This window comes from Drosophila teissieri, chromosome 3R (assembly GCF_016746235.2).
Source record: "Drosophila teissieri strain GT53w chromosome 3R, Prin_Dtei_1.1, whole genome shotgun sequence".
Taxonomy (NCBI): Eukaryota; Metazoa; Arthropoda; class Insecta; order Diptera; family Drosophilidae; genus Drosophila; species Drosophila teissieri.
In genome coordinates, this window is record NC_053032.1 from 19,950,774 (window position 1) to 19,964,005 (window position 13,232).

Sequence of the window (13,232 nt, forward strand, 5' to 3'; positions counted from 1 at the left end):
TGTGTGTGTGCCCCATCCGGGACATAAATGTTTTTAACGAACTCACCTGTGAGGCATACGCATAAGTAGCAGAACGTCTTCTTCATGTCACCTGTGTAAATGGAAAAGCAGCGCTCCTCAACGGGGCAGAAAAGCAGGGAAGATGGAAAACAACAGCAGATAGCGATGGCCAACAGCCTCGGGGGAAATGAGCAACCAGCCGGGGAAACTGCCATATGCAGAGATCATAAGGCAGAATAACAACATAATGCAAAATCATTTCGACTGAATTTTATGGCAGTACAAAGTGCTCTGCAAACCGATAACTCAAACGTGGGCTTTAAATCAGTCAGAATATGCTTTCCAGCATTTATATTCCAAATACTATTGAAACTATAAATTTAATAATAAACTCAATATGAAATCTTTGCTGAAATCTAAGAAATAAGAACACAGGCCAGAGGTTTTATTTTTACAAAATTTTTTTGTTCGTTTTTATTTGTTTTCTTTCAATATATTTATGTATACATAATATAATTTTTGTTGTTTATTCGGTATATTTACTTATTTTCATCATTTCTATGTTGCAGTTGTTCTTTGTTTTCCATCTCGCCTGTTATTACACTCTTGTTTCTGTGTTTATTTTGTGTTTTTTTTTTTTTTATCTCTTGTTTGCTGTCACCTAAGTATAATTTCTCTATGCATTTCGCCTCTTACGGCCATCCAGCGTCTAGCTCTAAAACCTTCCCCCAACCGGTCGGGGTCACCTCTGCTGCGAGACCATCTCGATGAGGTGGTGACCTCCACGCTTCGCTGACATTGTTGTAAAATATTTTGCTTGCATTTTGCTGCCGGGTTATTCGGGTTTCTTTGGCGCGTTGGTATACAAATACGCAACCAAATCGCCCGGGTTTTTGTTTTTTATTTGTTTGTTTTGTTTTCAACTATAAATATTTTTCTTTTGAATTTCTTGTTATGCTTAATTTGATTAACTCTTTTAATATTCGTTACGTTGTTTCACTTGTGTGTGTTTTCTTATGCAAATGCCGTTGTTGTTATGTGTGTATGTCTGTGTGACTGGTGATGCCGTATTTAAATTGTATGTATATATATTTCTGTTTTAGTGTATATTTAATACTTAGCTTATGCATTAGGTTTTCAATTTTCGGCTTTGTTCTTGTTCTTGTTCATGTTTTGTTTGGTTTGGTTGTTTTGGTTGTTTGCTTATGTTTTCGGCCCTTTTATTCCGCTACAATGTTTTCGATTTTTTCATCCTGTTTGCCCTACGCCTTTGTGTTTTCCTTGTCCTAAAACACACTCAAACATGCTTAAATTTCTACAAAATATTTGCAATACTGCAGTCGATATCTATACTTTGTTTACTTTAGTTATTTGCTATTTACTTATCATATTTTACGTCTGTATATATATATGTATATATATATATATATTGTTCGTATAATATCGATATCTATGTTTGAGTTTGTATCTGTATCTGTAGCTGTATCTGTATCTGTGAGTGTGTTCTGTCCTTGTGTCGAATGGCTTTCAAAACTTTTTTGGTTTTAGCTTTTGTTTTCCTTTTGATGTTTGTTTTGTTAGCAGCTTTTGGTTGTTTGCTCATCGTTTGATTTTTTCTACATTTGCATTTGATTTGTTTACAATCTTAGTGTAATTTTAATTGCATAACATGCCCTTCATTCATTCCGCCTGGTTTATTGCACAAAAATATCCTGTTTGCCTGCCTGCTCAGTAGATGCTGAATTTGATTTGGTTCCAACGGCTATCGTGGCTAGTACGTTTACTATAATATTTCCGCCTTGTATTTGCATCTGCAAATCCTATTCTCCTGCCATATCCTTGCTGGTGTGTGATTAAACTTACGAAAACACACACACACATACTCAGAACTGGGATACTATAGTATGCAGTGCCATTCACGTTGAAGGGTCTGCCAGCATGTAAATATATATAATTGTTTGTAGCTTAGATAATACTTTTATTTGATTGATTTTCGGTTTCGCCTTGCTGCAATTGGATCTCGTTAAAATTTGTTCTCCCCCCGTTTAGTTTAATTTATGCTATGTGCCTCCATTTGCATCGCATGCTGTTGCTTTTCGCGTTGCGTGTGTGGTAAATTTCGCTAACTGCTCCTGTTTCAGCACTCCAGTTAATTACACTTCGAATTGACTAATTGGTAATTGTAGTTTATGGTTAATAACTGCAATCGTTTCAGTGTGTAGTTGGCTTTGAACCCAAACCGAATTAGTAACTCAAAGCGAGGGACTCGGAATTGAATTACGCTTGACTAATGGTGGAAACGGACTATGATCGGAACAGAACCTGAGTCGATGAATAATAATAATAATCATCATCATCATCCGGCATTATAGTGCACTACACACTACACAGTATCCTTGTAGTGCTCTGGCTTTTGTTTTTGTTTCTGTTTCTGTCTTCGGTTTCTGCGTTTTGGGATGGGCAAATCCTTCTGCCAGGACTAGTACCTCTCTGCTGTATATATGTGACGTGGGCTGCCATGTGTATAAATACTTTGTATATGTTCATATATATATATATATAGACGTATATAAATGACTTAGCACAGTTTATAGTTACACAACATAAATACATACAGTTACAGCTGTTATTCATATATTTTAATGCTTTTCTTTTATCTTTTATATTTGTATATTATTTAGTTCGTCGTCTTTGTCAGCTTGTTTTATGCTCTTTACCATCCACAGTTAATTCTTATTTAGTTTCCAACTCTTCACTATTTCTACGTGCCAACTACCCATTTTAACTCTTTACTGATATGTAGCGCAAACATTAACAAACAAACCGATAATATTTTTTTTGTATTTTTTTTTTCTCTTAACTATAAACTTGTTCACTTATAAATGTTTTTTAATTTCTTTGTTTTCCTAGCCAAATTTTTGGTTTTCTGCAAAACTGTTTTTAAGATTATTTTATTTTTCGTTTGGTCAACAACATTTCAAATTTTTTCGGTTCTCGCATTTTCGTTATACTTAACAAAATTCTAGAAAATAAAATAACAACAAAAAATGCATTTGTCAGCTTCACTCTGCCTGCATTATCAATCCGGCCCAATCCCGCCCACTTTAAAATCACATCTACATCTAAGTCGCCTGCCATGCGCCTCGTAGTTTCTCTAGATTCTAGTGCTAAAAACATTTAAATATACAGTACGATTGCCCCATGGGACTGTGTGTGTCCTGCTGATCCTCAGATCCTTGGCTAAAATCCCCGACCCTTCGATTCGTACTGAGTGAGCGCATCCAACGAATACACATCCGTATTTCGTATTTGTATCCGTGTGTGTGTGTGGGTATTATCGATAGACATTTAATGGTGCTAGGGCCACACCCGTGTGTGTAACTAAATGCTTCGCCGCGTTTGATGCAAAAATTCCACTAAAAAATGACATAACAAATTCCACGCTGCAATGCACTGGGGATTGGGGCGTGTCAAATGCAAATCAAGCCTCGTCCTTTCGTCCTTTGCAGCTTAATTGTCCGACACGTATGGCGATACGATGCGAATGCGATTGCGATGGCGATTACGTTACGTATGCGTATTGCTATTCCTAGTACTTGGGACTTCTGCCTGTTGTTCTTGTTGTCATCGTTTTAATTGGTTTTCATTTTGAACATCTATTTGTGATTTATCATCCGACGCACACAACACAATAAACAATAAATATCATTTACCATACGTTGCTCGCATCTAGTTTTTCTTCTCTATATGTAAACACACCGTGTGAGTGTATGCATGTTTCTGTGTGAGTGTTTTCTATACGGCTTGTATATATATATATATGTATATATATATATATGTTATATAAGCATGTTTGTTTAATGCATATGCTGTATACTCTATGTACTTATCAACCAACGCTAAGTCTAGACTTTACCACTTTACATTACTCGTAATATACTCTACACTTTTAGTTGTATTTACCATATGACTATTTTTATGCTTCACATTCATGTTATGCTATGTATTCTCGATCCCTATAGCTTGGTGTGAGTGTGTCGTGTTGTCTATAAGTTGATTAATGCTTGCCTTTGGGATATCTTGTCCTATGTCCTGCGCAACTGTCTCGGTTTTTGGGCTGCAAGTGTGTTTATTGGCTTATATGATTAGGCGATAATATCTACTTTATTACGGCTATGCTCGATTAGCTAATATCAATTAATATCATTCGATGGCATACTTTGATTGTTTTCAATATATTTTACTTGTTTACGGGAGTTCTGCTCTCTCTCTCTCTCTATCTCTCTGTCTTTCTCTATATATTTTACTCGTACTCATACCACATACATATTTTTAGCTACTTGGATATTCTGTTTGGTTATCGGTTCGGTTTTGGTTTCGGTTTGGTTTAGTTTGGTTTGGTTTGGTTTGGTTTGATTTGAGTTGATTTGATTTGACTTGGTTTGCTTTGGGTTTCCTTATCGCTTTCGTTTGGCCTAAACAACAGAGAACTAACACAACAAATTTGCAGCTAGCCACTCCTCATCTGGCAACTGAAATAAAACCATAAACGTAACATGTACAAACATGGATTAGTACTGGCGTGTTTTTTGAAGAGTAAGTTGTTTTGGAGGGAGTTTGAAACATTTTTGCGGCTGCTTTGTACATGGCTCTCCTGAAGCGCTTGTTGAAAGTGAAGCGAAAAGTCATAATGAATTATATGTAGGTTGTGAACTTTTAAGCAATTTATGGACTGGACTGGTCTGGGCTGGCTGGGCTGGACGTTCCTGTACTTTTTTATGATTATTTTATATATTCAGATATTCAGATACTTCGAACTGCGAGTGCTGGTGAGACCGTGTGAGAGTGTGCGTGTGTAGGAACCTGTCTTTCGATTGCTGATCGATCACAAATCGGTGTGAGCGCGTGAACTTTCAGTTGCATTCTATATAGGAAATGATAGCAGGACATGACGAGCTAGTTGGCCAATCAACTGCACTTGGCCCGATAACTGGCAGTTATTTCTAAGCGATATCATCTATCATAGTTTATAGGCACTAGTGCTAAGTGTGTGCGGCTGAGTGAAAGTTGCTCTCCATCTAATTTCCTTTCTTTTTTACCATTTTAATTTCAAGAGCTGGATGAACGAGAAACGACTTTCACTCGCCCGGTGAAGGTAGTGTACAAGTGTGTGTCTGTGCTAAGCTAAAACCAAACTGCGCACAAAAGTAGGCAATGCAAAATGATGCGAGTCCTGCTGTGGGAGGAGGAGGGCTGATGAGGGGTTAAGGATTGTTTGCATACACGCACACACATACATATTTGCTTGAATACGTGTGACGGCCTGCCTGTGTGCGCGTAATTAATTTTAACGCATTTTTAATTATGTTTATTTTAATTTAATGCTGCGACTATGTTTGATTTAGGCTGCAACAACCCACTCGATTCATGTTTTCCTTCGACCAAATTGTAATCCTCCCGCTGCCTTATTAAATTAATAATTGTTTTTTTTTTTTTCATACGCGCCGTGCTCCAACACAATTACATAAAGCATTAAATATGTGGCTCGAGGTGTGTTTGTGTGTGTGTGGTGGTGTAAGCAACTAGGGTTAAAAATATGCTCGCTTTCTTTTCATTTTCTTTTTTTGGTTTTTTTTTTGTTTGCAAATACATAATAATTGTTTGCTGCCGCCGAAGCTTTTTCAACGGGCGTTGACAGATAATTATGCTCTAGTTTTATATATATATAAAGATATATATTTATGTGGGTGTGGGATTTCGGATTTCGGATTTTGCATTCGCGCTTGCTTTTTGTTTTGTTTCTGGGGTGCAGCTCTCTAAAATCGCCAAACTTCAAGATGCCATCAATTGTTTTGTAATTTGTGTGTTCTGCGCTTCGCATTTTATTTACAGCTCAGTTTGGTTTTGTTTCTGTTCAGAAAATTGCGGCTGTACTTAAAAATTTTGCTTGGATTTTCGGTTTTTTTGGCTTTTGGCGTTTACTGTGCCTGCAAGAGTAGAGGATAAACCTTAAAAAATAATATGGGTGTTAGTAAGAATTGGAAAAAAGTAGTAGACGGAATAAAAGTAATTGTAATGCAAAAACGTGGCTTATTTCTCAATACAACACACAAATTTCGGATGCATAATTAATCGTAGGAAATTGTTTGAAATATTTGAGCTCACGAGATAAACAAATAAAGCGTACAGGCTAATTGGCAAATATATATATTAAACGTAAAATAGATAGCACTAGTGCCACAAATGGTTTATGGCAATGGATTACTAAGCAATGCATGCAAAATACAGTACTATACATATTTCACTAGAAACGGCTCCAATATTTATTATCCAAATGTTTATTCTAATATTCAATATACTTTGTGTTCAATTGTTTTACACCCCCTCCTATATTCGGTATAATGTTGTTTCATCAAAAGCATGCATGCATATTGACAGATTACAATTGTCTCTGTCCACACTCGATATTCAAATGCAAAAGAATAACATTAGCAGGCAAAGGCATTCGAATGGCGATGGTGTATTTTGATAGCAGCCAGAAATATGTACGCATTTCGAGTGCACACACAGCTGCCGAGCAAACAACCCATCGCACACCCTAACGAACCGAACGAATCCCATCGAATCGCATCGAATTCATTCGAATCGAATCGAATCGAGTCGAATCGTATGGAATCGAACCGAGCGAACTACAATGGCATCCGAAAACACATTCAGAACTTTCAACAAACGTAGTAGAGATGCACGAAAAATGTTTCAATGTGTCGGGCGGGCAACGAGTGTATCTAAGTGTATCTGTTTCGTGTATCTGTATCTGTATCTGTATCTGTATCTGTAGCTGAGTGGGAGGCACCTACCTGGGGGCTCACTTGGAACTGCTGTATCGGATAGGCCACCACGCCGGCGGCCTGCGGAATGGCGGTGCCGGCCACGCCCGTTGCCAGCTGCTGGGCAGGTGAGATCTGCGCCTGGGTGACGCCTTGCCAGGTGGCCGGAATCTGCACTCCCATGCTGCAACGAGAGTCGGTAGTTGGCAAACATGAGTACACACAGAGAAATAAGTTGTAGCGCTTATAGAGATAGAGAGTTCTTAGCGAAAGCTTAAAGTTAATTAAATTTCTTTATCCATGAAGTTCTACATCGTTTTCTGCCAGTGCAGAGCTGCTGCATTTGCTGATCCGCTGGTTAAAGTCCCCGGAGCGTGGTGTGCGCCACAATTATCACGGGTAGCATAGTCGCCGGATGGCAAAGGGATTCGCCACCAAAAAGGGTGGCAAGTTGGGGGAGGGGGGGAAACAAAATTTACGCGACTGCGATGCAAATAGCACGTTATGTTGACAGCCCGACGGACGCGAGCGCGGAAATGTATTTCATACGGCCGCAGACCGAGGAGGGTGCAAATGAAAAACTTTCGCAATTAGCAAATGAATTCACCCATCCGTCATGTTGTCGTTGTTGGTGTCGTCTCCGTGGCTCTTACTGTTCTTGTTATTGTTGTTGTTGTTGTTTTTGCCCGATCCCTGGTGGCGGTTCAATCATTGCACAAAGTACACAGTTGGAACGGGCAGCTTTTGGATTTGCATCCGCGCACGCAGAGAAAATATGCGTACTTTCACAGATAAATCTCTGGCTGAGCAAATTATTTGGAATGAAAGATGGCCTGTTAACCACGCGATTAGTTTCAATGGCCACTATAAACCTGAATTTATGCGAGTTTTCAAATTTATTTCGTATCATATCAGGTTATTTGTTTCTCTACATGGAACATTACGGGCCAATAAAATTATTGCGCGCAAATCCATATGACAATGGATGCCACCCATCATTGCGCCCCTAATCCCAATCCCAATCCGAATCTCCAACTGCCACTTGGACTCACACTCACCCCATGTATCCCTGCTGATAGCCGCCGTACTGGCCAAAGTGATAGCCCTGGATGCCCTGCAGGAACTGGTTCTGCACGGCGGCTGCACTGGCCGCCGCCGGGGTCACCGCTGCGGCCGTGGCCGAGGAGGCCGGATAGGTGGGCGTGGGCGAGTACCAGCAGCCCGTGGCGGCCAGCTGCTGTCCGTAGGCGGCGGCGGCGGCGGCCGCGCCCACACCGTACGGGAAACCGGCGGCAGCGGCGGCGGCACTGTTCAGCGCCTGGGGGGCGGTGGGCTGCGCATTGTTGGGGTCGCCGCTCTCCTTGCCCCACGAACACTTCACCGGCTGCGCGTTGATCTCTGTGTTGTGCACGCCCACGATGGCGTGGGTGGCCGCCTCCTTGGTGGAGAAGCTGTTGAAGAAATGCGAGAAATTAATAAGATATTGCAACATAATAGAATGAAGCATAAGCATGATAATGATGAAACACTTCAAAGAGGACATTTCTTGGTTTTTAACTACATATTTAAGAAGGCTTGGCTTACCGCACAAAAGCGTATCCCTTGTCCTTGAAGACGCGGATCTCCTGTATCGCGCCGTAGGGGGCAAAGGTCTTCTGCAGGACCTCCTCGCTGAGGGCGGTGAGGGCGCTGTTGACGCCGCCCACGTAAACGGTGCAATTGGAGGGACTGCTCTGATTGTAGACCTCGTCGAAGGTCAACGGCTTGATGTTCTCTGCGGGGAAATGGGAGAAATGGCGTTGCAAGTGTTACTCGGCGTGTGTTGCGTATGATGGATATGGATTTAATGCTGCCACCTCGAACGACAATTTATGGAAGGCTGTTTTTTTTCGGTACGAGTCGGTTTTTTATTCGCCAGCTGCATGATTAATATGCAAATTAATTAACGGATTTACCCGCAACAACGGCAGCAACGCAACGAACGAGCAGCCTCGGCAACGTTTTGGTAATTAAAATAACCGCATGCACTTAGTCAATATGCTTGTGTGTGTGCGGTTCCTATATGCATGTGCTCCACTCGCTGAATGCGTGTGTGTGAGTGAGTGAGTGTGTGTTAGTGTATGTGTGAGTGTGGGCTGAAGGGGGCGGTGCTGCAACACCATTTATCGTTGCCTTCTTGTTGTTGCCGGTGCATATTTAAAATTGTTGCGGTTGTTATTGCATTTTTTATTATACGTATTTTGTGGATATACATTTTTCGTATGCCGTTTTATTGTCGCCATGCTTTTTGCACTCACTGTACGCCCTGCCACCATATACATACATATATACACATGTATAGTAATGGTCTGAAACAACCCCACATTGTCGTTGTCGTTGTCGTTGTCGTTGTCGTTGCCCTGATTGTTGTTCCGTATGCGCCATGAATGCACGTATTTGTATGCAAAAGCTACACTAATTACTTCCTTTGAGGTTAAAACTAAATTTGCACTTTTAAAAATAATGCCTGCCTTGCGTGTTTATGTCTTTGTTTAGTTTTTCGCTGCGATTTCCACGCATTCTATTGTGACTATATAGCGACTATAGCCCTAATGACACTTGCACAGATCGAAGGGTTGGCATTTGGACACGGAGCTGTGTTGCAAGGACCTTCGGGGTCCAGGCCTACTTAACATGGTCTGTTAATGGCAGGCAACTGCTGGCCAGCTCCCTCCATTTCGACCACTCAAAATGCCATTGCAGGATGTCTGGATTTGTGTGTGTGACTGGTTTTTTGTGTTGCCTTCGACTGCGCAGCGAACATGCCGAAGAAAACACAAAAATATGGCTCAATGACATGCAACAGGATTGCTGCACACACACGCCACCGAACAACAACAGCTACAAGAACAATCACAGCTACAAGGCGAGGGTGCAGCCGAAAAACACGGAAAACTAACAAGCTCGCAAATACTTTCGAAAACGTATGCGCTTTGGCCACGCACACACACGCAAATCAGAGCAAGAGCACTGGAAGAAATTACCCGTTGTCTGTGTAGCTATTTTAACATTTTATTTTAAATATTTATGGAGATTGTCTAGCGCATTATGTTATTTATGCTTTGAATAAGAAACATTTCTCTATGTGATTGACTATTTTAGCTAATTTAACATTTGTAGCTATTTTAACATTTTACTATAAATATTTATTGCGATTTTTTAGCGCACTATGTTATTTAAGCTTTGAATAAGCAACATTTTACTATGCGTTTAACAATTGATTACCAATTGTTCTCAGTGCCCTCGCATAAGAAACACTGCCTACTTTGGAGCGTCATGTTTCACTAATTTGCACTTGGCTGTGTGTGTGTGTGCGCCTGCATTTCGGCCCGTATTATTTGCACTTTTTGTTTTCTCTAATTTCTTTTTTACGCTTTTAAATGGGTGTAATTAAATTTTGAAAAACTTCAACCAACGAGCCTCGCATACTCGCATACACGCCCTACGTGACCGGTGCCTTGGCGCTGAGTTAACTTGGCCAAGTTTCATGTCAGCAGCAAATTAAAGCACTTTCAGCCCCAGCATGGCCATAATTATCGCACATTTTTGTCTGCGACAGTCCATGTGCATTCCCATTTCCCACATTTCCCCCATTGCCCAATTTCCCCATTTCCCCATTTCCCAATTTCGCATTTTCAATCCGTGGGCGTCGTGGGGCAGACACAAATAATTGGAGTCTGGTCAGTGCAATGGCCATTATGGGACCAAAATAGCCAAAATGCGAGTGCCAACGGCGAGCCGGCAGGTGCTGCCATTTCTGCTGCCGGCTATTTGAAATTTTAATGAGCAATTATAGGCATGTAAAACTAAATCATGAAATAATCACCGAATCATTAACATAAATAATTCACATTTTTACACGCGGCAAAAACAACACGAGCCTGGAGGACGTGGCAAGCACTTGAGCACATTCAAAAGTAATTAATATGCATGGAAATTCTCGTTTTTATTTTTTTTTTGCAGGGTGCTGCCAAGGGGCGTCTGGCATGGGCGTGGCTGTATGCTAATTGGAACGCACTTTGGCTGCCACGAAAAGAAATACCTAATCGATATTTGCAACAATTCATAGCAAGTATTACTGCTACTTCTGCTACTTTAACCAAATATACTTATATTTAGGTCTGCTGCCCGAACGCATTGAGGCATTTAAACTTTTACTTAATTGTGCGCAACTCTGCATAAAATGTTGATTTATTGCGTCAACTGGCGACTGCCGGTAACGAGTTCACGTAACTCCAACTTTTGCAAATATTTCCCTGCCAGTTGGCCAATAAACTACCACCACCCCCCGCCCACACAGCCGGGTCAAAAGCCAAATAGTTTCGGCAAAGAAATTTGTCATACGGCAGCGCAGTCGTCTTTTGTCGTCGGCATATTGTTTCTGGTTAATTAAGTTATTACCATAATGAGCTTGCAGGTATTTCGGCCCTTATTTATGGGCTTGCAGCGGAATAGAGTCTTGGGTCTTGTTTGACAAAGGTAAAAACTTTGCGGCAACTTTCCCTTTTTTTCTTTTCTCAGGGCAGGGCCATAAAAAAGGTTCGCGGCAAATGCGTTTGTTGTAAACTCGGTGTGGGTGGAAGAGGGGAGAAAGGGGAAGGGCTTGGGAAATACTCTTAGCCAGGACGAAATTGCAAAGCGTCGCCAAAATTGTCACAACTGTAAAATGCGCAATTGCGCCGGATCGTAAATCTTTAGCAACAATGGGGCAGACACATGAGTGGCCCACTAAACGCGAACGGACGGACAAACGGACGGACGTGAAATGTGCAGCCTGCTTAAAACATAAAAATGCCGGGCCAACTGGATGGGATTGCCAAAAGAATCGGGCAAAGTGGCTGCGTAAAACATGGAGTAATGCGAATGCCAAATGCGAAATGAGTTGAGTGCTACAAATCGTAAAGTTTCGCCAGCAGTCGCTAGGCGCACCATAAAACCTATACCCATATAACATTTTTTCCTTTCAACCCTTGCATATGTGAGAAGGAACATAAAAAAGTGTATCGCGTATGCTCCTCACTTCTGCTGCCGACTCAGCCCATCGAGGCGATCAAAAAATCAAAATTATTTCGCTGTCAAATTGCTAATAATAACTTGTATTACAGGAACTACCCAACAACCGCTCGGTAATTTAGCTCTACTCCACTTCACCCCCAAGGAGCAGCAGATACAAAGATAGAGAGCGGCAGACAAAACCGTGACAGAGTCAAATAAACAATGAGACCAATAAAAATACGCTTAAGCTTTCATAGGCGTTTTTTATGACAACAATATAAATGCAAAGGGAAAATATTATATTCGGGAAAGTCCCGCCCGTTCTCTTTTTCTCTTCCTTCACATTTTCCGAACCCTTCAACAGTTTTCGGGCCTCTGCACGATAAATTCCACCTTGACTCCAACTATTTTCCCCCGAAATTCTCGTTGTGTAACCCTGTTTGCCTTGTGTGTGGGAGGTCTTTTATGATAATAGTTTCGTGTTGGCAAAATTTATTTATCTGATTCCCTCCGACTCGCCGCCACTCACGGCGTATGTATGTCTAACAAATAAAAATTATGTTAAAACATGCAAATATGCGTTAAGTTTTGATTTATGAAAGTCGAAACGAGGGAGGGGGGGCAACCCCGCGCATGTTTGTCCGCTGTTAATAATGATTACGCCCCGGCCTAAGGATATATAGTTACGGTTAAGGTCCTGGCAAGTCCTGTGCGGTTGACAACGATCCGTGGCCATAAATTGGGGGGCGTGTCGCTGGGCCCAAATGAAAATTGATTTGCCGGGCCTAATTGAATGGGGTTTTTTTTTTTTTTGTCTTGCTTAGTAGCTTCTATACTTATTTCGGGGTCGACTAATTGAAAAAGTTAAAACCAAATTGGGTACAGGCCATTACGGAAATTAAACGCGTGCGGTTCAGCAGGGACAAAAATATTAAGAAAACATAATCTGGCAGAAAATTTGGTGCGACGTTTATAAATAGCGAGCGGTTTTCCTGAATGCCGTCCCTCGATTTTCCCAGCCATTTCCCAGCATCACATTTGGCCCTGGCATTGTGCCTGTGTCGCCCTACCTTTGGCATTCATTGCCATAATTTCCTGTAATAAGAACGACGCGTCGTCTGGCTCTCAGTTCGAGAGCCGGAGTTTCGGTTCGAGTTCGAGTTCGAGTCCGGGGTCCCAAGTCCGTAGTCCGTAGTCGAAAGTCCGGGGTGTACGCACACCGGAAACTTTGTTGGCCTGCCGAGTGGAGTGACACTCATGATTTCCTTACCTTTACTCGCCGGCGGTTTCCGTGTGGCCCAATTCGTGCGAATGGAGCGGGAGCCAAGCCACTGGCCATTCATGGCCGTAATGGCGCTTTCGGCTTCCTGC

General features: G+C 41.5%; 1 protein-coding gene across 3 annotated transcripts in view; it reads right to left on the bottom strand.

Annotated features, from left to right (window-relative positions):
* Nucleotides 1-505: 505 nt before the first annotated feature.
* LOC122621258 (oligouridylate-binding protein 1A) overlaps nucleotides 506-13,232 on the bottom strand; it is a 56,532-nt gene continuing 43,805 nt past the window's right edge. For 2 of the 3 annotated variants that reach the window (XM_043799068.1, XM_043799071.1), the window contains exons 5-9: nucleotides 13,132-13,228; nucleotides 8,412-8,601; nucleotides 7,886-8,278; nucleotides 6,858-7,011; nucleotides 506-6,008 (exon numbers count right to left, since the gene is read on the bottom strand). In XM_043799068.1, the coding sequence (XP_043655003.1) occupies nucleotides 5,979-6,008; nucleotides 6,858-7,011; nucleotides 7,886-8,278; nucleotides 8,412-8,601; nucleotides 13,132-13,228 (864 nt within the window). In that variant the 3' untranslated portion in view covers nucleotides 506-5,978. The remainder of the gene's footprint in view (nucleotides 6,009-6,857; nucleotides 7,012-7,885; nucleotides 8,279-8,411; nucleotides 8,602-13,131; nucleotides 13,229-13,232) is intronic. The other variant, XM_043799069.1, reaches the window with a different exon arrangement.